General features: G+C 33.1%; 1 protein-coding gene across 3 annotated transcripts in view; it reads right to left on the bottom strand.

The window, feature by feature from the left end:
- The window catches only part of LOC118184126 (uncharacterized), a 96685-nt gene continuing 70834 nt past the window's right edge, over positions 1-25851 (bottom strand). For 2 of the 3 annotated variants that reach the window (XM_085806689.1, XM_085806690.1), the window contains exons 9-11: positions 9465-9596; positions 5250-5408; positions 1-179 (exon numbers count right to left, since the gene is read on the bottom strand). In XM_085806689.1, the coding sequence (XP_085662815.1) occupies positions 64-179; positions 5250-5408; positions 9465-9596 (407 nt within the window). In that variant the 3' untranslated portion in view covers positions 1-63. The remainder of the gene's footprint in view (positions 180-5249; positions 5409-9464; positions 9597-25851) is intronic. The other variant, XM_085806692.1, reaches the window with a different exon arrangement.

Raw genomic sequence — 25851 nt, 5'->3', positions numbered from 1 at the left:
TCATATTTTAAAAAATTCTTTTATTAATGAGTGTTATTATAAATAATGAAAGAAGCTGATTATTTAAAGTACTTGAAAAATGAAAATAAGCACAACCACCATCCAAATGTTAAAAGTTAAAGCAGTTCCTGAGTCATTCTCCGAGGTATCAGCTGCTTCCGTTATGGGGCTATCTGAAACTATTAATTTTATATAATTTTAGTATATTATTATTCAAAAGAATTTTAATATATTATTATTACAATCAGTAAACATTAAAAAAGAAAAGAACATTAGAACTCTAAAAATCTATGGCAGTTACAAAAAACAAGTCATCTTTCAAAGTATAAAATAGGAGATAAAGGCATTTGTAATCAAGTTTTGTAATTTTAAAGTGCAAATAATTTCATGACTAGAGGCAAAAACTGCTCTGTATGAAATGGAAAAATTAGTAAAATTAATTTTGTATAACATTTAATTCAGTTGTAAACTTTTATTGCATTTCAAGAGAGAAACAAGAAACCTTTATTCAGCAACAAATTATTCTTAGCATATGATGATAGTCCAATAGTGAGCACAGAACTGATGCTAAAATGAGCAAATATCCTTCCTCACTTCAAGATCATATGTCCTTAAAAAAGTCTTCAGAAGATGAGAGACTCTGAGAGCTACTCTGAGAAAAACATTTTGAGGTTTAAAAAAAAAAAAAAAATGACTATGAAGACTGCCGAGGAAAATTACTTTTGAGTGCTGGAGATGGAGCAAGTCATCTCAGATGAATGAAATTTGAAGAGTATAAATTTTTACCTCGAAACCACAAAATATAATGAGTGAAAGGCTTATACTTTCGGCTAAGGTTAACTAAAAATGTTCAGTACAAACTAGTACGTATAAACAATTTGAAAAACAAATTAGTGTAACCAAAGACAAAACATTGCGAATGTTATTTTAAACTTCTTCGAGAATACCGACTAAATTAAATACAGTACAAAGTCTGTAATCCGGACGTTCATTATCCGGAATGATCTATAATCCGGACCTCAAAGCCACAAACCTTTTTTTTGTGGTATGCTTTATGCATGCACGTTTAAGCATGTGCATGCGCGTTGGGAGGATGTGTCTCCAGATACATTAAAAAATGCTTGGCATAATTTATGGCCAGCTGCCATATTTCATTGTGAGGACGATGAAGATGATAGTCGCGAATTTGAAGGTTTTCGGCTATCGCAAACTAACGGTGAAATTTTCCTGTTATTGGATTTTGTAAAGAAATGTGGAGAAGCGGTAATAAATGAAGATGATATAACAGAAGTTTTTCATTGCGACGACAATGCCCCAATCATCGATCAATTAACGGACGTCGAAATCTGTAGTATGGTTCTAGATCCAGAAAATACCGCTTCCGATAGGTGGAACTTTGTAACTGAACAAGAAATTATGTCTGTTTGTAGAATTAAAGAGAAAGTATTAGCACGAAAAACGAAGCAACTTAAACAACTTACATTGAAAGAAATGTTTAATAAAGTAAACAAATAAATATTAAGCTTTCTTTTTTTTTTTTTTTTTTTTTTTTTTTTTTTTGTAAATTTTGATACCTTTTATATTTAAATTAATGATCTATAATCCGGAATCGCCGAAGTCCCGACGAGTCGGGATTTTGTACTGTATTTTATTAATGGGATCCTTTAAAGTTAGGATAGGTTTTTTTTCCCCTTTTTTCTTTTAATCTTGGTACTGATCTCGGAAAAAGGACAAATCACCAAAGACACTTTTAGTATCTGGAAAATACGTATTCAAATTTTATATCAGAATTATCAGTTTTTTAGTTAGGTTAGGTTATCTGAATACAGCAAAGTCTCTCTAAGGGGAGGGATGCGTTCGTGGTGATCTTACTGAGAAAGACTGTGTCATATTCACGTAATGCTTGGGGAAAGCCAAAGAAACTAGCATGTAGCAGCCCGTTTGACTGGGTTAAGCTGGGGTAAACTATGAGTACTCAGCAGTTTTTATCCACTCAGCTACTGATATGGTCTGTATTAGTTTGAAAAGATTTTTCTTTTTTGGTCAGCTCAGCCAAGCGGAATTATGTCAGTAGGGGATTTCTTCAGCTGCGATTCTTGGTAACACGGTAAAGGCAACTGAAATTTCCGAAAGAGGGTTCTGATTGGTATGATTTAGTCTTAAATTTGCTAGGCTTTGATGAGCTTTTATCTTCTGTTTCTTCATAGACAGTGAGGTATTCGTTGTTTAAGAAAGGAAAAACTTTAACAATGATAAAAGGAAAGAATTAGGTAATAGATATTAAACACAGTAAGACTTCGCCCAGCTCTACCCAGTTGTTATTGATTTGATGTAAAGTAGTTAGATTTTCTTTGACGTCTTTCACATTCAGCAAGATCTTCAATTTTGGTCTACATCTCTTTATTTATTAATCAAGAGCTTTTAGACATTTTGTTTTGTTAACTTGTTTCCTTCCTTTTTGTTCAATACAAAACATTTTATGTTGTCTGTGAAGGAACTTTTTTCTTTGAATGCATTGAGCCTTTACAGTTAAAATCAGCGCTAAAAACTAGTGGAGTTTTCTCATTTATTTATGTCTATAAATCTGAAAACAGTTAGTCTGTAAGGTTCAGCCTTAACTATACTTGATCTGAACAGAGGGTCAACTTTACTAGATTACCGGAAAAATTCTTAAGGTTCCGCTTTAATTATACTTAATCTGAACACTGGGTTAACTTTACTAGACTGCCAGATGAATTCTTGTCTCTTCCTTAACTTAGAATCTAGTACGGTGATTACAACAACCACAAAAGCAACTGAAACATTTATCTGTATTTCACATTCAAGTTGCAAAAACTAAAAACGCAACATAAAATCGTGCAGTTAAGACTTATCGGCTGATAATGTAACGGTATTTCAGTTATTTACAAAGCAGATATCAAATTAGAAACTAAAAAGCTGAAACCTATATTAACTCCTGCTTCAGCACCATAAAGCAAAAATTCAACAGCAGTTAACACAGCACTATGACATGTAGGATCCGAGAGTTGCAATACTTCCTGGTTCTTTTCACTTAGATTCTTGCGTATTGTTTTAACTCGGAATTGACGGAAAGTTAAAATGTAAGAAAGATTTAACATAAAGGAAAGCATCTTAATTTAAAATAAACCTTACAGTTGTGATATCTGGGAATTCTGGGAAATATTTCACATTGTTAGAATTTGGTGCAATCATCACATGACCTTTCATCATATTATATATCAACAGTATTAAATATTATGGTTTTGATCAATAAATTCATACTTAACCATTGAACATTTTTAATGTTTAGTAAAATTTTTTAATTTTGAGTCATCAGAGGACATGCATGAGAATTATTAAAATCGCAAGTATTAATTTATTAATGGGAAATTCAAAAGTTTTCTGCATATGTAATTTTGAAGACATGTAAGCAATTTTACGATTAAATTAGTTTAGAAGTGACAAATTCATGCTTAACCATTACATGTCTTTAAAGTAAATTAATTTTTTGTTAATTATTTTTTTTTTTAATTTTAAGTTTAAAATTTTGAGTTATTAACCAGAGGACATATGTATGAGAATTATTTAATTCATTCTGAAAAAGAAAATAATATTTTGCAAATATTAATTTATTAAAAGATAATTTGAATCAAGTTTTCTGCAGCGTATGTAATTATGAAGACATATATGCAATTGCGCGATGAAATTAGTTAAGAAATGACAAAATTTTTTAGAAATAGCAAAATTATAGAATGGCCAATTCCATAAATGAGTTACTAACTCAGTTAAAAAGCCGAGTTTGAAACTAAGCACTTGTAGAAGGATCTTGAATGTTCACACTTGTAAGAGAGCTTACGTGGTGAAGGAATGTATTTAATCCCTTGAAAAAAGTGGAATTAAAATATTAATTTTAAATTCTTACATACAAAAATTAAGTACATTAACGGATCGAAAACTGAGAAGAATAAATTTATGTACAATATTTCCGTCTTTTTTAACTAATTTTATTGTTCTAAAATCGAGAGGAGAAAATTGTGCGAATAATTTAATTTCAGAAAATCGGAGTTACAATAAGAACGTAACAAAAGAAAAATAGTCACGGATAAACTACCGGTACCACAATATTATTTCTATAAAATAAACTTGCATTCTATTAAGAATCATAGTAATATTAAATTACAATATCTTACAGATATTGAGTCGGTATCTGACAGTAACTGAGCCATTGCAGGTCACGCTGAGGCTCAAGTTTGGTTTATTAGATTAGGCAAGGCTATCTGCCTCAAGGGAGGGATGCTTTCGTGGAGGACTTTCTAAGGGAAACTGGCTCGTATACACGGTACACATGGGGAAAACCACAAAAACACACATGCAGCCAGCCCGTTCGCGGGATTCGAACCTTGAACCGAACTACCAGTGTTCAGCGACGTTACCGCTCGGCCGCTGGTGGACCTCATGCTGAGGCTCAGATACCTTGTAAAGGCACGGGGGTACCTGGCATGTGTCTTGACCACAGTTCTCAAGACGGACATCGGGGGAACGAATAGAAAGGGGGGCGAACAAAAGACACGGCTTTCGAAAGATCAGATACATTTAAAAGTAGATAAGGCTATAACAACCTTGAACGTAAATAATAGAAGTAAGGCGAAATCGCATGTTTGGAAAGTTTCTTGAGTAAGAAAACACCTGCTACGTCCGGGTAAGTTAACGAAGAATCTGCACGAAATACGTTTCAAATAATAACAAGGAAAAATAAAATGGATGGAATGCTAATACGAAATTGCAAATACAAAATGAACACAATCAAGGGAATTACAGTTTACCACTAAACTAGCCTTCGGAGGGAAAAATTAGTGGAAGAGGGAAGCAATGCGAATATTTTTAAAAGTTTCAGAACATAGCATTAAACTATTAGCAGACTGATCCTAAAGTATAACATGTTTCTCTAAAATAAAACTTTAAAAATCTTCTCAAATTACATTTTTCAACAGAAAAATAAACTGCAAATTTTAAGTTAGAATTTCACTGTTTTTACAAACAATTAATGCAAGTACGAATCAATAAAATATCTGTAATTTGTCAGCATGTTTCTTGTTTGGCTAGATGAGTGAGTAAAGCAAATTGAGAGAAGTATTGCACATAAACTGTAGTCAGATAGCAGAGAAACTTATTATTGCAAACTAAAATATCTCTAGACTCTATTATCTGTAGACATATGTAAAATAAAACAAGTTTGAGTGTCAACATACCTTTGCAAGTTTCCTTGCAACTTTTAAGAGTCGGAAAATTATTTTTATTTCCTCCACAGCCAGTATAAATGAATTTTTCACATTGATTTGCAATTGCGTCGTAATAAAATCTTTCGATCTTTTCACTGCAGCTGCCTTCCGCTTTTACTTCGAAGCATACTGTACGTAAAAGTAAATTTTAAAAAAGTAACATAATATACATAAAAAGGGTAATACTAACTGATTACACTGATTGTAAATATTTGCTTTGAAATTCTGGTTTCATAAATAAAAAAAAAGGACAAAATTTTAAATAATTGATTAAACAATCCCCATATAATCATTAATTATACAAATGTAATAATTAAATCACTAAGTTAATAAGAAATAAAATAATTTGGAAAATTTCCCAGCTGATTTATTTTTAATGATAAAGTAAGAGGATTTGTCGGCTGTAAAAAGGTATTAAACAATGATTATTAATGTTATGGCAATAACAAACCGAGTTTTTATAATAATGTATGTACATTGCTGGTCATTAAAATTGTAACACCAGGAAGGAATGATCTGACGAACGTCAAAGTCACATGAAAGGAAGAAGAGGTTAGCATATGCAAATAATTAATATTTCAGAGCATTTAAACGACACAGGAGGGAAAAACGACATCTGTAGCACTGCATAAAAGAAAAATTGCGTATTGGATTTCTCATTTGGAAAGTGCTTTGTATGGTTGGAGTTTGCTCATAATAATATCGTGTTATGCCTCGAATAAGAAGAGGACTTACCAGGAAGTTCCGAAATTGAGTAGAGGCAGTATCGTTTCCAATTGAAAGTGTAGATTATCGTTCCGTGATATCGCCGGTCGCACTGGTCGATATCCAACCACTGTCATGTGAATATGGAATCAATGGATGAGGGTCGTACTGAACGGCATGCAGGATCTCAACGCCCTCCCATGAATAACGCCAGAGAGGACAGGCATATTGTGTGTCCCTGCAAAATCGTTCGACCACATCACGGAGCATTAGTCAGGAAATGGGCATGCTTGCAGAACGCCCAGTATAAGCTCACAAGGTGCGTCGACGTTTCCAGCAGCGTGGATTATCAGCTGGGTGACCATTTCTTCGGCTTCCCTTGACAATGCAGCATAGAGAGAGACGGCGACTCTGATGTGCCAGACGACAAAGCGGGGTACAGGAGTGGCACAATGTTGCCTTTTCAAACGAGTCCCGGTTCTACGTGCATATTTCGATAACCGTATACGTGTGTGGAGTCTCCAAATCCAAATTCAGAACTTTCTTTTACTGTTGCCCAAAATAGATATGAAATGCAATGTTGCCAATGAATATATTTATGAATATATTTTCCTTTAAAATTATTAAATTGATAAATAACTTGCATCTATCCAATGAATACAAACAACATTTAAATAATAAGGTTAATAATAACATTTATATTTAACTGTTATCATAAGTTTCATGAAAATAAATGTTATTATTAAGAGAAATAAATTATTGTGATGAAAAATAAACATATTGTTGTGTATTTTAAATATAAAAATTGCCATACATAAAAAATCAAGGACAAATAATTATAATTGATTGAAAGCTTTGATAACAAAGATAGTAACATTTATTTTCATGAAACTTATGATAACAGTTATATATATACTAACTGATACCCGCCCACTTTGTTGGGCACACTATCTATTTGAATGTGAACCTAGAATTCTTATATGGACGAAATGTCTAATTTCGAATTCATAATTAATGTAACTTTTTTTAATTTAAAGTCGGGAAATATAGTGCCAATCAATAAATCTGTCATACACAGATTTCAACATCACCTATGAGGTACTGTGTATTGGGATGCGTCTCCATTATTTAACATGGTGGGATCCCCAGTAGGCCTACATCACGAAAAATTGCCAACATATAATTAAGGTTTATATATATTTAACTGTTATCATAAGTTTCATGAAAATAAATGTTATTATCTTTGTTATCAAATTTTTTAATCAATTATAATTATTTGTCCTAGATTTTTTATGTATGGCAATTTTTAAAAAGAAGAACAACATTTTTATTTTTCATCACAATAATTTATTTCTCTTAATAATAACATTTATTTTCATGAAACTTATGATAACAATTAAATATAAATGTTATTATTAACCTTATCATTTAAATGCTGTTTGTATTCATTGGATAGATGCAAGTTAGTATTTACCAGTTTAATAATTTTAGAGGAAAATGCATGCATTGGCAACATTGTATTTCTTATCTAGTTTTTGGTAACAATGAAAGAAAATTCTGAACTTGGATTTGAAAACCAAATGTATGAGAAACTTCTATTGTATAACAAAAATCTATTTTGGACAGGAGTTACGTATTTTCCGTTCTTAGTGCGCATATACATCTTGGAATGAGTAACTATGCAAAATTTCAATAGGGAGTGTAGTTTCGGGGATCTCGTGATGAGTCAGTGGAATTTCTCTTATATGTATAAAGAGATATAAACCTTAGTTTTATGTTGGCAATTTTTCGTGGTGTATGCCTACTGGAAATCCCGCCTCGTTAAATAATGGGGATGCATCCCAATACTCAGTACCTCATGCGTGATGGGGAAATCTGTGTATCAACATATTCACTGACTGACACTATATTTCCAGACTTTAAATTAAAAAAAAAATTACATTAATTATCAATTCGAAATTAGACATTTCGTCCATATAGTCTAGGTTCACATTCAAATAGATAGTGTGCCCAGCAAAACGGGCGGGTATCAACTAATAAAATAATAAACAGCAGACAAGTATGTCAAGAGAGGTAAAAGATGCATTGTTAGCTAAGGCTACTGTATACGATCTGGCTTTTGTTTGTGCCATTTAGAGGCACCATCTCATAGTCAGGCTGGTAACTGTGTAACCATGACATCCAGGGCTGCATAAATAACTTTGGGATCGAATTAAGTTCATCTGAATAGAAATCATATATTTCATTTTCAAGTCAAAAGTGCATTCCTGTTAAATTAGAATTAGAAACATTTCTTCCATGTGCTTTTATCGTGCGGGACTTAAGAATATCTGCCCAGCACAAGATTAAATCTTCGAAACAGTTTCACCTTCGAAACTTTTCAAAATTTCCCGCTTTTATCTTTAAAACATTTCCTAGTCTTATATTTAATTTTGAATATAAAAACACTTAATTACATTATAGTACCAAATACAGGAATGGTGCAGTCACCAGGGTGCCTGTGCATGAAGTCATTGTGTTTACTTTTGCTGATGTGGCAAACATCTGTATGTTATCAAGAGGATTTATCTGGATATCGTACAAGAAGACTGCGTGATGTCACATTTGAAAGAAAACTGGGATGATTGCACTTTTCTCGAAAGACTCACCACCATATAGATTATTTGCAAGAATATCAGTCGCAATTTTCCACAAAAATAGAGAACATTTGCAAGAGCATATCATTCTCTCGTTGAGCTCACATTTACCAATCTGCCCTTGGACTCACTTCTGCTACACATCTTTTCTTGTCGTTTTAACTTTATAACTAAACATCGCTTCCTTTGCTCTTTCGCTACATAAAATTCAATTGTAAAATTACGGAATTTTTAACAGAAATATGTTTTTAGAATTCCTGATAGAGTATTAAATGTTGTCACACATTTTTCTATTTTTTCTATATTTTCTGAATTCATCATATCAATTTTCAGTTTTCTAATTACCATGACTTTACAGAACTTTTCTTTTTGGTTGTTCATTATTAACTTTTTGTCTTTTTAACTTTATTTACTATATATCAGTTTCTTCGCCCTCATTTCTCAAACCTCATCTTCTTCGCCCTCGTTTTCTGTGCCACATAAAATTCAACAGCAAAATAACAAAATATTAAAAACAGTGTGTCTTAAAAATTCCGAACAGTGTTACATATGTTTTTTTATATTCTCTATATTATTTCTTTAAAAATAATATTTGGCAATAACATTTAATGGCAATATCCCTTTCTTTAAAAAGTGATATGAATGAGTGAAAAGAAACTGGTGGTGTTATTTAAAAATAGCCTCCTGTTTACCACACTTTACAAGGAAACGATTAAGCCTTGCACTATTAATTCAAAATTTCTAATGCGTTTTTAGAAGAAAATATTGTCTGTTAAAGGCAGAATTACGGTAATTACAAAATTTAGGCAGATTTACATGTGAAAAAGTGAAAGAAATTCTTTACCAAATGATTCAGCATCCATTTTACGTTCTTCTTCTTCTTCACATTTACAAACATAGCATCCCGAAAAGAATTCCTCGACTCGGCATTCTGGTTCGCAGTAGGAAGGACTTTTTCTGCAGTTTTGGAAATCGTCTAAGAAAACCAACAACAATGAAAAATTGAATTGAATAACAATAATATGGCTAGTGTTAAAAAAGGTCACCAGTAAAACTAAGAAGTAAATACAACTGAACAAAAAAAATTATGATCACAGGGAGATCAAGACAATGAGCTAGATAAAACAGGAACTGCATTAAAACTATTCATTAGCGGCAACATTTAAATCTGGAGTAATACATTGACAATAATGCATAATATTGTGATAGTTACCAGTAGTTAATAACTATGAATACCTTTTACTTGTGTGCCGACCAGCGGCCGAGCGGTAAATACGCTGAACATTGGTAGTTCTGCTCGAGGTTCTAATCCCGCGAGCGGGCTGGCTGCCCGGGCGTTTTCGTGGTTTTCCCCATGTGTAACGTGTATACGAGTCAGCTCCCTCAGAAAGTCCTCCACGAAGGCATCCCCCCTTTAGGCAGATAGCCCTCGTGTGTTTTGCCATAATTGAATAATCCAATCCATTCCTTTTACTTGTTGTGCGCTTACTATAGATGCGTCCTTCGGAAATTAAATTATTCGCACGATTTAACCCTCTCGATTTTTATACAATAAAATTAGTAAAAAAGGGAGGGTTCATCTTTTAATAAATTTTTAAAACATGTATTACAAAGTATTATATTTTAACATTATTTAAACTAGCTCAAAATAAAAAGGCATAAATAAATAATTGAAAAAGCTTAATTTTTAGCCCCAAAAGACTGTTAGCCTCAAAACCGCATTTTTTCGTTTCACTTTCTGCGTTGATTCACTTTTCAAACTGTTGCCACCAAATATTATCGCCATGTATTACATTTAAAGAAACTAAGTAATGAAGAATCAGCATGAATGCCTGAATGCTTCTCGCATTGTGAAAAAACAACGCTACCTAGAGCCATCAAATTTTGAAAAACGTAGTTCTCCAACTGAATACGGGCATTTGGAAGACCGAATTTTGAATTTCGAACTTATTTTATTATCTATTTCAAATTTTGTAAAATTTTAAAGAATTTTTGATTAACAAACTCAATAATTTCAAAGTGAGCAATGGCAATACTGTACGGGGAAAAAAAATTATCTCCAGCGCGCGAGACTATGTATCGGAAATTCTAAAGATATGCTGTTTTTAAATATTTTGCGATATTGCTGTTGAATTGAATTTCATGCGGCTAAAGTGCGAAGAGCATTATATTTAATAAATAAAGATAACACATAAAACGTTAAAAAAATGGCTCTTTGGGCGTAATATAAAATCTGAAAGCTTTCAGATTTTTTTCCTTTTCTTTTCTTTTTTTTCTTTTCTCTCCCCCCTCCCGCCCTCGAAAAGAACGAACGATAAATGGCCTAAGAAACTGGAGTAAAATAAAAAGGGAGAAAAATACACGAGTAAAAAATAACACGAGTAATCTGGACGTATTTATCTAAGCCCTTTTTAATAACATTTTAAAATGTGTATTATACCGTACTATATTTTCACATTATTTAAACTAATCTAAATTAAAAATAAAAAAAGACATTAAAGAAGAACTTTATTATGTTTTGACTAGAAAAAAGAACGAACTATAAACGACCTGAGTAACCGGAGTTCTAGATATAAGTTATCCGGATAACTCGTATTCTAATTCTTTAATTACATTACGCCAGTTCTCTTTACTAACATTATACGTCTATCCAGTTTAATAAGTTTGCATTTTTTAAATTTTTTTGAACAAAATTTGAGTATCATTGGTACTAAACATCTAACAATATATAAAGCTTATTTAGCTTATAGAATATTGAAATGAATCTGATCAACATTTTATTCAAATAGTATTTCATCCTTTCGTTTAAATATGAATCTTAATTACAGCTAAAGAATTTGTAAGGATCTTAAGTTTTACTAACGTTTATTTTATTTTAAATCTTTACTATCACTTCTTATTTTATATTTCCGGCCAGAATTAAAAGCTTTAACTTATTTATGCAAATTTGTCTTGCGAACGCCAAGTACTTAATTTGTGGCTTTTTGCCAAGCAAGAGAGAGGAAGGAGTTACTAGAAGCAGGCCGCTTGCCATAGTAGTTTTACTCGGTTGCTGGTTGCCTTCAAGGCCAGAGAATTAATCCTCTTTATAACTTTAAACGTATCGTAGTTTTAACAGTTCTCTGTACTACATACGGCTTGTCCGGAAATCATTGTAAAGAGAGAAAAATAAAGGGTTTCGTTTACCCTTCCTGTGTGTATTGTCTACTTCCCAAATTTATTGAACATAGCTTTAGTAAACTCCCTGTTCCGAGTCAGGACAGTAAATGTTCCCTAAGCAAGTAAGGAGGAACACAGAACCTGATAGTGGCGCTCGACGAAGAAGAATAACCATGGCCGAGTTTCAAGAAGAACCTGGGCTGCCTGCAGAAGCGGCTCAGAATCCAGAAATGCCAGCTGCCGCCCTGGAAGGATTTGGTTACATCGTCCAGACCATGCGCGCATCGATGAAACCAGAAGCAACATTCAATGGAAACTCACCGATAACCAGTTTTTTGGAAAAACTGGATGACCACTTCATGCTGTATCCAGTGCATGAGTTCCAGAAAGTCACCTTAGCTACCAGCGCTTAATTGGTTCAAATGTATAGGCAGAAGCCTCTTGGGTCAAGCGGGAAGTCCCACCTATACTTACGAAAATTTTAAGACTTAATTTAAGTACAAGAATTTATTGAATTAAGGAATCCGACTAGTCGACAGTTAAATAGTAAGCCACAAAAAATGTCTGAAGGCCACTGGAAAAAGAAGGAAGGCATGGAAAGGAAGAAACAAGATTTAAACTAAAACGGATTTCTGCTGACGGGAGGGTGCGGAAATCCGAAGGCCAAGAAAACCCCTTTTGCTTCAAGTTAAATACAGTGATGGTGAAAAATTTGACTCTTCCAAAGATTGAAGTGTTAGTGAATAACATCCCAGCCACCGCACTCCTGGATACAGGCGCGCAGTGATCCTGTGTGGCAGAAGATTTTTTTAGGAAGTATTTCCGTAAATACCGCATATATAATTCGGATAATACGACAGTGTTAGCTGCGCAGGAAGAAAGATGCAAGTGCATAGGTAAATTACCGTTATACGTTCGTATCAAGGACGAGCAAGTAAAGATTATGTTTTTTATCGTAAAGAATTTGCAAGCACATGTCATCTTAGGGATAGATTTTCTTTCAGAGGCAGAAGCAACGCTAGATTTTTAACGAAGCGTCCCTTAAGCTGACGATGAAACCAGTTGGAGAAGAAAAAACAGAACCACCAACGTTAAACCTCGACCACCTGCCTAAGGAAGAGCAACAAAAAATTCGACAAGTGGTAAGTGAATTTGCTTCGTTATTTAGTGATATTCCCGGATTTACTCAAGTTACTAACCATAGTATCGACACCGGAGATTCACTGCCAGTTCGCCACAAACCATACCGATATGTTAAGAATAAAGAAAAAATTATAGAGTGGCACATTCGAGATATGTTACGTAAAAAGATCATAACGCCCATCTCAAGTAGTTATGCTAGCCCGGTTGTGTTATGTAAGAAAAATAATGACTATCCGGTAACACATCCAAAAAGGTGGCGTTTTGCAATTAACTATCGTAAATAAAACTCCATGACTAAATATCCGGTATATCCGTTACCTATTATCGGAGAAATTCTAAGGAACATAACTTCTACCAAATACATGACTACTTTAGACTTAACGACTGGTTATTTTCAAATAGAGGTTAGACCGGAAGATGTGCCTAAGACTGCTTTTATAACCAAGTCTGCCACTTATGCATTCCTGCGTATGCCGTTTGGCCTTTCAGAGGCACCGGCAATATTTCAGCGATGTATGGACATTGTGCTAAGGCCTGTTCTTGGAAAGTCCACATTTATATATTTAAACGATATCATTATTACTAGTGATAATCTGGACCAACATGTACAGGATTTAAGAGAGGTGTTTTCATTATTAAAGGAGGCCGGTCTAAAAGTTAATGTCGAAAAGTGCAAATTTGCAGCCCCTGAATTAAAATACTTAGGTTACAAAATATCTCAGAAAGGAATCGAGACAGACGAATCAAAAATAATCGCTGTACAAAAGTATCCGCCACCAAATACGGCGAAGAAGCTCTCTTCTTTTCTAGGACTTTGTTCATATTATAGGTCCTTTATAAAAGATTTTGCAGCTATTGCTGAACCATTGTTAAAATTAAAAAGGCAAGATTCTCGTGGACGGCCGAAGCCAATAGTGCTTTCGAAAAATTAAAGCAAGCATTAACGCAAGCCCCTGTTTTGAAATTTCCTGAAAATGATGAGAATTTAGAAATTTCAGCGGATGCTTCGGATTATGCGGTAGGAGCGGTACTTTCGCAAAATCAGCAGCCCGTGGCATTTTTTAGTCGAACTTTAAATCAAACACAAAGAAATTATTCCGCGACTGAGAGAGAGGCACTTGCAGTTCTGTTAGCAGTGCAAAAGTTCCGAGTCTATTTTGGAAGGGCGCCAATAACAGTGTATTCTGATCATGCGGCGGTAACTAGATTGTACTCAGGGAAAAACTTATCCCCAAGGTTAATAAGATGGACACTCAAGTTACAAGAGTATAATTTGGTAATCAAGCACACCCCCGGAAAGGAAAATATCGTAGCAGATGCCCTATCCAGAATAAAAATAGATGAAGAAGGTAATACTGTAAAGGTGGCAATGCTCACAGCATGTACGATAAATTCCCGAGAAACTGTAATAACCGAACTGGGTAAGGATCCTGAATTTAAAAACATTTATGAGTATTTAAAGGATCCTGAAAATTTTAGCCACCAAGATATTGTGGCGATAAGAAATAGGGCGGCCCATTACGAACTAATAGATGGTCTATTATTTTATACAAAAACTACGAATTCCAACAACGAATTTCGACCTGTTATCCCAGCTAGTCTTAGATTAAATATACTGCAGGAGTTACACGACTGTTCATTAGCTTCTCATGCTGATATTCGAAAAACCATCCAACGCGTACGCGAGGCAGTTTATTTTCCTGAGCTGCAAAAGTTAACAAGGGCATATGTCCAGTCCTGCCCAACATGTCAAGCAGTTAATTATATTAATTTCCGCACGGCCGGGTTTCTAAATAACATTAAATCCGAATTTCCAAATGAAATAATTGGCATCGATTTATTGGGCCCTTTCCCAAAAAGTCAGTTAAATAAAAGTCGGTATCTCCTTGTTATGGTTGATCATTTTAGTAAGTGGACCGAAATTGTTCCCTTAAAACGAGCCTCCGAGAAATTAGTTACTGATTCCATTTTAAATAAATATATTTTAAAATACGGGGCGCCCCTAAAAGATATATCGGATAATGGTCCTCAATTTGTAAGTAATATATTTGAAGACATGTGCCAAAAACTGGGCATACGTCATTTAAAAATGGTCCCGTATCGGCCGCAATCAAATATAACGGAACGGGTCAATAGAAATATAGTGAAAATTATCCGTAGTTATGTTAAAAATTTTCATAAAAGCTGGAATAACTATGTCAATGAATTAGCTTTCGCCCTTAGGACCGCAAAACATGATACAACGGGCAAAACTCCTGCTGAGTTATTTTTAGGCAGAAAGATTATAACGCCGTTAGATAAATTATTTTATGTTCAACAAAGAGCCCCAGAATTTAAAATGGGTGATATAGAAAAATTAATTAAAGAAGCAAAAAAGAACACTGAAGTAGCACAGAGAAAACAGGAACTTAATTATGATATGAAACGACGGGGAGTAACTTATAAAGTAGGAGATGAAGTGTTAAAAATTAAGCATTCACTTTCTTCAGCACCAGAAGACAAAACTGCCAAATTTTTTCCACGATTTGAAGGACCATATGTCATAGAAAAAATAACTCAGGCTGTAGTGGTGTTAAAAGCCAGGAATGGTGAAAACATGCTCCGCAAACATTGACCAGATAAAACCATTCTATAATCGTAATAAAATGCCAATATTTAAAGATCTTTTGCAGGATCCGGCACTGCAGGCACAAGTTCCAGAGGTGGAACAACGACAATCACAAGGGCAAGCCATTAGGAGGCAGGAGCAATTGAAAAGAAAGTTTCCCCGTTGGAAAATTGAAGGTAACAAGAAAAAGAAGCCGTTCCACCGACCAGAAAAGAGAGAGCACAACCACCCCCAGAATGAAGAAGGGAGAAGTACGACGAATGCAAAGAGAGCCAGGAGAAATAACGGCAACTATAACCCGGCTCCAAAACGGAAGATCTACCCGTCGGATAGGAGTCTACGCAGCAAATGTCGACGAATGGATAAAGGAAGACCAGCTGCAGATGTAAAGAAGCAAGAAAAATTTGAACAGCCAGCAACGAGATCCAAGCAGGAACGAGAGAGAGTTGTCCCGGTTCTGCCAAGACCAGCTGCCATCAAACGGCCAAGACCACAGGCAGAGGCTAGAAAGAAGGTCTTCAAGGGTGACTGCACTGGAATAAAAAGAAAGCTCATCGAGGAAGGAACCGAAGGGCGAACCCGCACAAGAAGGAAGATAAACCAAACCATAGTCTTCGCTACCTTCCAGGACTGGGCAGAAAAAAGGATGTCCGAATATCACAAAGATAAGTAAAACTTTATGTTACTTTGAAACCTTAAGTTAATCTTTCATTCTTACTGCAAGTGGCAGAATTCAAGACGTTTTACCTCATGTGAGGTCTACCTTTATCGCCAAAAAGGCGAGAAATGAGTTGTTACCTATTTTGGTATTATGCTTTTCAATTACTCGCGAGTAAAACTAAAATTAATGTATAAGAGGAATGTGCAAATACTTGAATATTGTAAAAGCATTGATAATCTTTGAGAAAGGTACCTTAAGAAAATTGTAAAAGTTATTGTATAAACTTTTATTTAAAAGATTCTGGCAAGAAAGAAGTTTTAGTCTGAAAGACTTTTGAAATGTAGTATTTCAATGTAGAAGAATTGGCACTTGCTTGGAGAAGAATAGAAGTAGCGTTATGACCTGGTTTAGGCGGTCAAGACGGCCTACCTCGAAAGCGTTACGGACGCTTCTAGGCGGTCACTGGAAAAGTGTTCGAAAGCGTTACTGACGGTTCTAGGCGGTCAGTGGTGAAGACCTCGAAAGCGTTATGACCGCCTTAAAGCGGCCGTGCAGATGTCTCCTGCCCCCCTTATTTCTGGAACCCTGGAGATCTCTAAATGACAGTTCTCAGTAGGAGGCAAAGAGGGTTGCTCTTTTTCGTTTTAGACCGCTATGTTTAATCGCCAAGAAAACGCTTGAACATGTAGTGGTTTATAAACAACAAACAAACGTGGACATTCTTCGCGAAATAAAAAAGTAGCATGTAAGCATGTTTTTTCAATACTCTCTTTAAACAGATAACATTTTCATAAAATATCCTTTAGTTTTTAAATTGATTGTTCAGAAATATGCGAAATGCTCGTGAATTCAATTAAAATAGCATTAGGAAATATTTAAACAAATTTACTTATGGATATATAGATACATAATTAAAACCGACAAGTTATAAGTTTTAATTGTTCGAGCGAACGAATAGCGCATTTAATTACTGCATTTAATTTAATACTGCATTTAATATGAGTTATATAATTACATGTAAAGAATAACATAATTAAGCAATAATTCAAATAAAAATTAGCCATCAACAGTAATTTATAATAAGCGTATTTTGAACGGGTTTATGAAGCATAATCTAATTTGATAGTAAAAGTAATAATGGCGAATTATTTATTCATTTTGGAACAATATTCGTCGCTTATACTGGTTTGATAAAGTTCTGTTCAAATTCATTTCAAATATTCCAAATCTTTATACGTACATTGATTTCAATGCGATTTTTATTAGAAAAAAATTCAATGAGTTTGATTTTCTTACATAATTGTAATTACATTGTTCAACGCAAAATAACAACAAGCAGAAAGGCAAAGGTGTGTTAAAATTTTTTGCTATATAAATTATTAAAATAACCAACCTACAGCCTAACAACTGAATGTCCAAAATATAACCCTCCACTTATCTAAAAGTAACAAATTTCAGTTAAAAAAACCGCAGTAAATAAATAAAACGAAATACTATTAAGAAAAGAAGCACGAAAATTTACTTTTCCATTATTTTACTTTACTTTTTACTTACTACAATTTACTTTTTTAGTCCAAAGGAGCAATTTGCCCTGAAGGACTTTTAATTTCGCTATGGCATTTTTCATTGAAAATTATAAACGGCGGATCACTTTTCAAATTGTTGCCACTAAATTTTATCGCTTTGTATTATACTTAAAGAAATTAAATAATGAAGAATCTGCATGAATGTACGTATGTTTCTCGCATTGTAATAAAACAACGGTACCTAGAGCTATCAAAATTTCAAAAATGGAAACCCTAATTTGAATTTGAAATTTGTTTTATTATCGATTTCATATTTTATAACACTTCAACGAATTTTTGATTAAAAAGCTAAACGATTTCAAAGCGAGTAATGTCAACACCGTACGAAAAAAATCCCATTTTCATCTCCAGCGCGAGAGACTCTAAGATACGCTCATTTAAAAATAATTTTGAGATATTGCTGTTGAACTGAACTTTGTGGTTTGAGTACGCAGAACATGATATTTAATGAGGTAACACACAAAACGTTAAAAACGCTCCTTTGGACGTAGTTTAAAATCTGAAACCTTTCATATTTTTATTTATTAGTCCAAAGGGGCGTATTAGTATTTAAAACAATAGTCCTTGAGAGACTATTGTTTTAAATACTAATACTGTTTTCGATTTTGCGATTTTGCGTTGAATCACTATAAACGGCGAATCACTTTTCAGACTGTTGCCACCAAATGTTAGAGTCCCGCATTACATTTGAAGTAAGTAAATAATGAAAATCTGCGTAAATGTGTGTATATTTCTGGCATTGTGATAAAAAAAAAGGTTTGAAAAAAGGCCATCCAAGTTTGAATGACGTAATCCTCCTACGAATATGGGCATGTGGAAGATCAAATTTGATATTATCTATTTCATATTTTGTGAAACTTTAACGAATTTTTGAGTAACAACATTTCAAAGCAAGCAATAGCAACACTCTACGGGGGTGGAAACCTTTTTATCTCTAGCGCGCGGAATTGTGTACCGGAAATTCTAAATATATGCTCATTTTAAAATTAATTATCGACATTGCTATTGAACTGAATTTTATGGTGTAAGTGCAAAGAACATGATATTAAATAAATAAAGGTACCACACAAAACGTTAAAGAAATGTCCCTTTAGACGTAATTTAAAATCTGAAACCTGTAAGAATTTTTTTAAAAAAAATTTTATTGTTTTTTGAATGTATGTTGTTTGCGAATGACGCAGTAGTCGTGTATAATCTGAATATATAATAATTATTTGTGCTATTTTTTATTTGAAATGCATAGAATTCTTTAAAATAGTAGCATTCTTAGATTGAATATTGTCTAAGCAGGTGCAATGATATTTTAACTTCATTACCATATCAAATACAGTTTCTTTTTAATTTAAAAACTTCGTCAGCGGTCTGAAGCACCTTTTTGAATCATAGGATGAGTTTTACTAAAATTTGTAGTAGTCCGAATTTTTATAAGTATTCAGAATTACTGAAATAAAAAAAGCTAAACTTTTTAGAATTTCTTTATCAAAGTATTACATCTTAGGCCAGCAAGACCTGATTAGTAAAATCTGGGAAAGCTCTATGATTGTTTAGTAAGAAGTAAAAAAAAAAGTACTCTAGGTCTAAGCAGTAAAAAAAAGCTTGTCCCTCTATCGAAAATTGTCACGTATGTTAGAAAGATTTTGCAAGACATTAATATTTTAGCTCAAACATGACTTTTTTTAAAATTTAGTCTCTTGTTTTGGAGATGGTGTTTAAGCATTTTACCATAATTTTATTTTCACATGTGCAGAATTTTTATATTTTTTATTGATCGCTGTATTTTTAACTTCCATAGCATAAATTAAAGAAATACGCATAGCAACTTCAGCCATAAACAGATGACTTAAGAGAAATTTGTTTTGACATATTATGCGAAAGACTAAATAAATATTAAATGCTTTTGCAATTATGTGACATGACAGTAATTAGAAAACAATAACTGTAGATGTGCACAAAAACTGTACTTATAATCTTCAGTATTTTTAAAGAATGCAAAATAGTTCAGAATAGCAGATGGCTTTGAGATCATTCAGTAATGTCATCGTAAGTATATTCTCTTCACGTTTCGGAAGAACTGCAGTAGTTCAGATTTGTCGTAAAAGAGTAATTACACCCCTGGGGATTGGCGTACTTACGGAACGGAAAAACAAGCTTTGAAACATACTCATACAAAAGTCCTACCTTTTCTTCGACAGATAAATGACAGATGTGATAATTTGAACACATGCTTTCAATCAGTTGTTTCCTTCTAACAAAGCGTCTTGGGCGGCTAGCAGGATCCTAGCAAAGTCTTGTAATAGTCTCTTGTTTTAAATATGCTGTATTCGAACTCAAATTCAAAGACGGGCATTTAAAGATTTTATTAATGCTTTTTTTTACATTCGACGATTCAATATTTGTTTAAAAAATAAACACATAAACTTGCATAGCAGATCAAAATTATGTTGCTGTGGAAATGTTTCATCAACAGTTATTAGTAGTTATAACAGCATAACTAAATAAGCCCATTTCGAAATATGGATGATATTGCATTCATTATTTTTAATCTGAAACAATATCAAGTTGTTATTACTAGGTAAAATGGCTTAAAACAAGCTCACACATTATAAGAAAATTTTTTAAAATGAAAATTGGATTCACTTTCTTTCACGTAATTTCTGACCAGTTCTTCCAAAATATTTTAAAGCTTACTTTACTACATAATAGAAATGTCTCCACGTTCGTTGTTTTTAGTTAGTAATTTTAATTGGGGCTGTTATATAAGAAGGCTATTTATCGTTGTTGTTGTGTTATAGTACTTATTTTATTGTATATTGCAAATTTTTATCAATTGGTTAATTTTATAATGTATAGAGGAACTTAAAAAAGAACAAAAGTAATTTCCACCGTTATAATATGTCCTTAAATGGTTCCTAATAAAAACATAGTTAACTAAGTAGTATACTACATTATATTAATTAATTTACTAACCAAATTGCAAAAACATTTCAAATTCGAAATCCATCTTTTTACTAAGTACTTTTTGCAAAGTAACAAAAATTCTAATCCCTTTGTTGTTTAAATTAAAGATAAACAAAAAATGTTGTTTTTTCCCCCATGAAATGCTAATTTTATGTTATTTGATAAAAACTGGGAAGTGCAAAATCAAAATCCTGGCGAAATACATATACTTATGAATGAACACAGCACACAAACATTTCTTCCCCCTAAGCACGAACACAAATAATATTTTAAACAGCTTAAAATGAATCTACATTCAAAGTATTTAATTTGTGATAGATAATGACAGCTAAAAATATTTTCCAATATTACAAGATAAAATGAGATTATTTCTCAAACAGTTTCACAAATAAACTCACAAAATAAAGAACGCTTTTTTAAATTTTTAATTTGCAATACGTTAGATGCTTTATTGAAGAATTTGCAATAATATCGTTCTGATTTTCATTTTATACAAGATTGCCATCATGTTTCACTGATGAGCAACTTGCTAATTATTAGTCCAATGTAGAGTCCTCCTTCTGTTTTCTCATAAAATCGCTTTTGTAAATTTAGAGTTTAATTTAGCAAAACGTTTTCCACCTAAGTGGTAAAATGTCTTCGTAAAGGATTCCCTAAAGAAATCTGCCTTGTATTTATGTTGCGTTTAGGGATATTTTCAAAAACACACGCTGCTGATTGTTATTTTTAATAGGTGAACGAAAGAAATATTTTTTTTAAGAAAGAATATAACTTAACTGCAAGCTATATCTTATTCCTAGATAGCGAAGCTTGATTACAAACTCAATTTTTAAAATACATTTAATTATCTTTATGCTTTAAAAAATGTCTTGTCTGGTATTTGGCCACCCACTTAACTTACACGTTGACCAGTTAAATAGAGCACTACCAAATGGCACATTGAAAATGATCATATTCATCTCAGTGAGATGAATATGATTCGCATATCTTTTCTGTTTCGCATCTCTTTCTCGGAAACAAATCTACCTCTGTAGTAGATTAATGTATAGGTAGCAGACATTCTGTCACTGTCAGCCTAGCGGTAAAGTCGTTGAATAGTCGCAGAATACCGAGTTCTGACTTAAGTTCGATTCTAAGAGAACGGGCTGGCTGCATGGGCGTTTTCATAGTTTTCCGCATATGTAACATATATACGAGCAGTTTCTTTAAAAAGTCCTGAGGCGCACTAGCGGCCGAGCGGTAAAGTCGCTGAACACTGGTAGTTCGGTCCGAGGTTCGAATCCCGCGAACGGGCTGGCTGCATGGGTGTTTTCGTGGTTTTCACCATGTGTAACGTGTATACGAGCCAGTTTCCCTTTGAAAGTCCTCCACGAAGCCATCCCTCCCCTTAGGCAGATAGCCCTCGAGGCTTTGCCGTAATTAAATAACCTGACCTTTAAAAAGTGCTCCACGAAGAGACCTTCCTCTTAGGCAGACAGCTCTAGTATGCTTTGATGTAGTCAAATAAGCCAAAACATTCTGTTGGCGAAAAAGCAAGATTTCATTTATCATGAATAATTTCTAATGCAAAAGTTATAGTTGTCACTAAGGAAAGAATTTATTTTTGTGTAAAATTCAGATAGCTTGAACTTTAATAATTCTCAGAAACGAAACACAAATAACAAAAAACTAAAAAAATATTCAGAATTAATTAAGATATATAAACGATGTAATCATTAAGCATATTTTTAGTAAGAAAGAATATTTTGTAATAAATAAATGAAAAATATATTTAATACTAAAGAATCCTCTATATATCTCTACAAAGTATAAAAATTACAAATATTTTTCAAGGTGCATGTGTATATGTACCTGATAAAAATATTTACATTGTTTATTATTCTAGCGATATTTTTAACCAGGTGCATATTTTCCGTAAGGCCTTTTTCGGAGATTTTTTTCCTCGATATACATTTTCAGGATATTTTCTTGGCATTCGTTTTACTCAAGTGGTTAGATTAAAGCGTTATTTTGTATGCTGTGAAACCTAACTAGAATTTATTTTCATTCCATAGTTGCTTTACATAAATTTTCGATTTCATGTAATATTCAGTTTCATAATTGCACTATCATTTTGAGATTTACTATACTTTTCAGTTTTTTTTTATTAAATGTTGTCTACAACTACTTTCAATAAAATACTGATATGATATATAATAGGGACATACACGTGCACACATGCTCACAAACATACATCACCATATGTATACACAGTGTTTTGTATGTGTGTTTACATATATATATGTATATAGTTTACATGCAAAACAGTTTTAATAATTCCTACGAAAAATGTGATCAATTTTCACGAAATAAACTGCTTAAATTTATATATATATATATATATATTGCGTTTTCCATAGTTTAACATAAATGAAGTTTTTAAAGTCTGAATTTAAATAGTGATATTGTGTTCATATGTACTGTAATTACTGATGAAAGGATGTTTCTGAATTTAAAGCCAGGGTAGCTTAAATTACTAACAGACGGCAAATACACAACTTGAAATCAGAGTCTTTGGAAGAAGCAATAAATTTAGAATTTACGGCAGCTCCATTTCTCGTCATAGTTAACAAAATGAAAGAACTGAGAAAGATAGATAGCGGATGCTTTTTTGTCCTTGCACAAAGGTAATGGTCTCCCATACAAAGTAGAAAATGTACAAAGGTGGTAAGCTTTTAGTTCAGTACCCCCTGGAGGTATATTTACGTTGAAGTCAACTTGGAGATTCCGCTATTAGGTGTTTTCTTTGAAAAGGGTAATATCTTTTTCAGCACATAACCAGAAATAAGAGTTTATGTTTTCATTACTTAATCTTCAAAGCTGTATAATTTGGAGCATCTGCTCGAAAAACTGTTAACTTATTTTTCATCATTCATGAAAAGGATACACACCTGCGTAAATGTCTTGGAGAAATAATATCGTTAACAATTTTGCTACAAAGAAATTTTTTTTTTTTTTTTTGGTTTCTATTAACATTTCGATAATGCACGTAGTATATAAATACTTGCATTGTAACTCATATATAGCTAATTACAAGGAAATTGCATTGTAACTCGAAAATATATTTATTTTCTCAAGAAGCTTCTTTGTCCAAGCTGTTTACTTGTTTTCTACCCCCAAACTGATTTTACTCTATAAAAGCCGAACTGCCTGATCTCATTCATCAGCCACTTCATCTATTCTGCTGTTGAGTTATGCGATATACATGCATACATACGTACGGACATACGTCGCGCTAAAACTAGTCATAAGTCCCAAATATAAAATTTCAACATTTTATGTTAAGTTATGCGACATACGTACGTGTAAACGTCATGATGGAACTATTCAAAATGGAAATTTCCTTTGAAATATGAAAATCGAAATGTTTCGCGATTACAATACTTTATTTATTTCTCACAAGGCAAAACGGTGTCATAAATAACTAACTACTAATAAATTTATGATGCAATCTAAAGAATTATTTAAATCTAACACTTTAAACTGGAATAAACTTATAATATTTCAAAATTAAATATAAACATAATACTAAAAAAAGTTGCGAATAATTTGTATTCGAAAAATTGGAGCACGAGAGAAAAAAATTCTCACAAATTCCCTTTGTATATTAAAAAGTATTTCCTCAGAAAATAAGGATAAAAAAATGCAAGATTAATTTTTCATCATTATCGAAGCAATTCCTTAAAGAAACTGGAAAATTAAAGCATTTTACATAATTTCTCTTACTGATGTATATTGACTAACTTTCTGTATTCGGCACATATCTTGATTTAAGATACGAGTAATATACAGTATATGTGTTAGTGTGCAAATTATAAAGTAGACAAGTAGGAGATGAAATACTATTTTAGCAACCAGTCTCGTGACGAAGATACCATAAGGAGAAAAACTAATTTCACTCGCTAAATTCAACGGAGGGGAGAATTAGCTTAATCATATCCACATGGTAAGGGGGGCCCGCTTTTGAAGCAGTTTGAGTAAAAATGCTTGCCGCTTTTGCGACAGACCTGGTAAAAAAACACAATTATTTTTACGTCGTTTCCTGAAAAAACCCGTAACGCTCGGGGGGTTAACGGCATGTTAATATGTCTTTATATACAATGTGAACTGTTATTTTAAACGTTAAGAAATACTGTGATATGTTAAAAGTGAAAGTAATGCCAAAAATTTTAACTTATTCGTGTGACTGTAAAAAGAGCAAATTATTGTGAATATGTGTTAAAGGTTGAACGAATGTAGTTAGGCTCTCTGACGCTACACTTCAGAGTTAGCCACTTTTCAGAATAGTACCTCAGGTTTTAGAGATGAATATAAGGTGTGTTCTGAGGTCTTGTTATGTTGAATTTTAACACGTTAGTGTTTTGATTGCAGGCGGTAGTGTTGAACACTTGTACATAAACACGTTCGTGTTTGGTATTTTCCTTTACAACACATGTCAGAGAGCACGGGGAGATAATTAAATAACGTCATGAATGAAATAAGAATGTTAAAACAGAAATATAAGTATTCATGTTACTTGCCATTTAATTGTGTAACATTTCATTAAACTAGTTTTCCTTTCAGATCTCTGGATGGAACCAGATTTCAACTAAGAACTCCTGTTTAGATGCAGTACAGATGAAAAGTAATTGTCCATGGAGTTGATAATGTAAAAACGACTTTTTTTTTAATTTCTAGTTTCTAGTAAGAAATGTTTGTAAAAGATTGGCATCGCGTTAGATTCTAGAGCTAAAAGTTTTCAACAAGGTCATTTTAGACCTCAGTTTTAAACTAATTAACTCTGGCGGGAAGTATGTAAGGATCCTAAGTTTTACTAACGTTTATTTTATTTTAAATCTTTACTATCACTTCTTATTTTCTACTTCCGGCCAGAATTAAAAGCTTTAACTTATTTATGCAAATTTGTCTTGCGAACGCCAAGTACTTAAGTTGTGGCTTTTTGCCAAGCAAGAGAGAGGAAGGAGTTACTAGAAGCAGGCCGCTTGCCATAGTAGTTTTACTCGGTTGCTGGTTGCCTTCAAGGCCAGAGGTTTAATCCTCTTGATAATTTTAAACGTATCGTAGTGTTAGCAGTTCT

This window comes from Stegodyphus dumicola, chromosome 12 (genome assembly GCF_044657685.1).
Source record: "Stegodyphus dumicola isolate Sdum_Otavi_A_Nest chromosome 12, ASM4465768v1".
NCBI classification, from domain to species: Eukaryota; Metazoa; Arthropoda; class Arachnida; order Araneae; family Eresidae; genus Stegodyphus; species Stegodyphus dumicola.
Note: the sequence above shows the minus strand (reverse complement) of the source record. Positions and strands in the feature narration are given on the sequence as shown.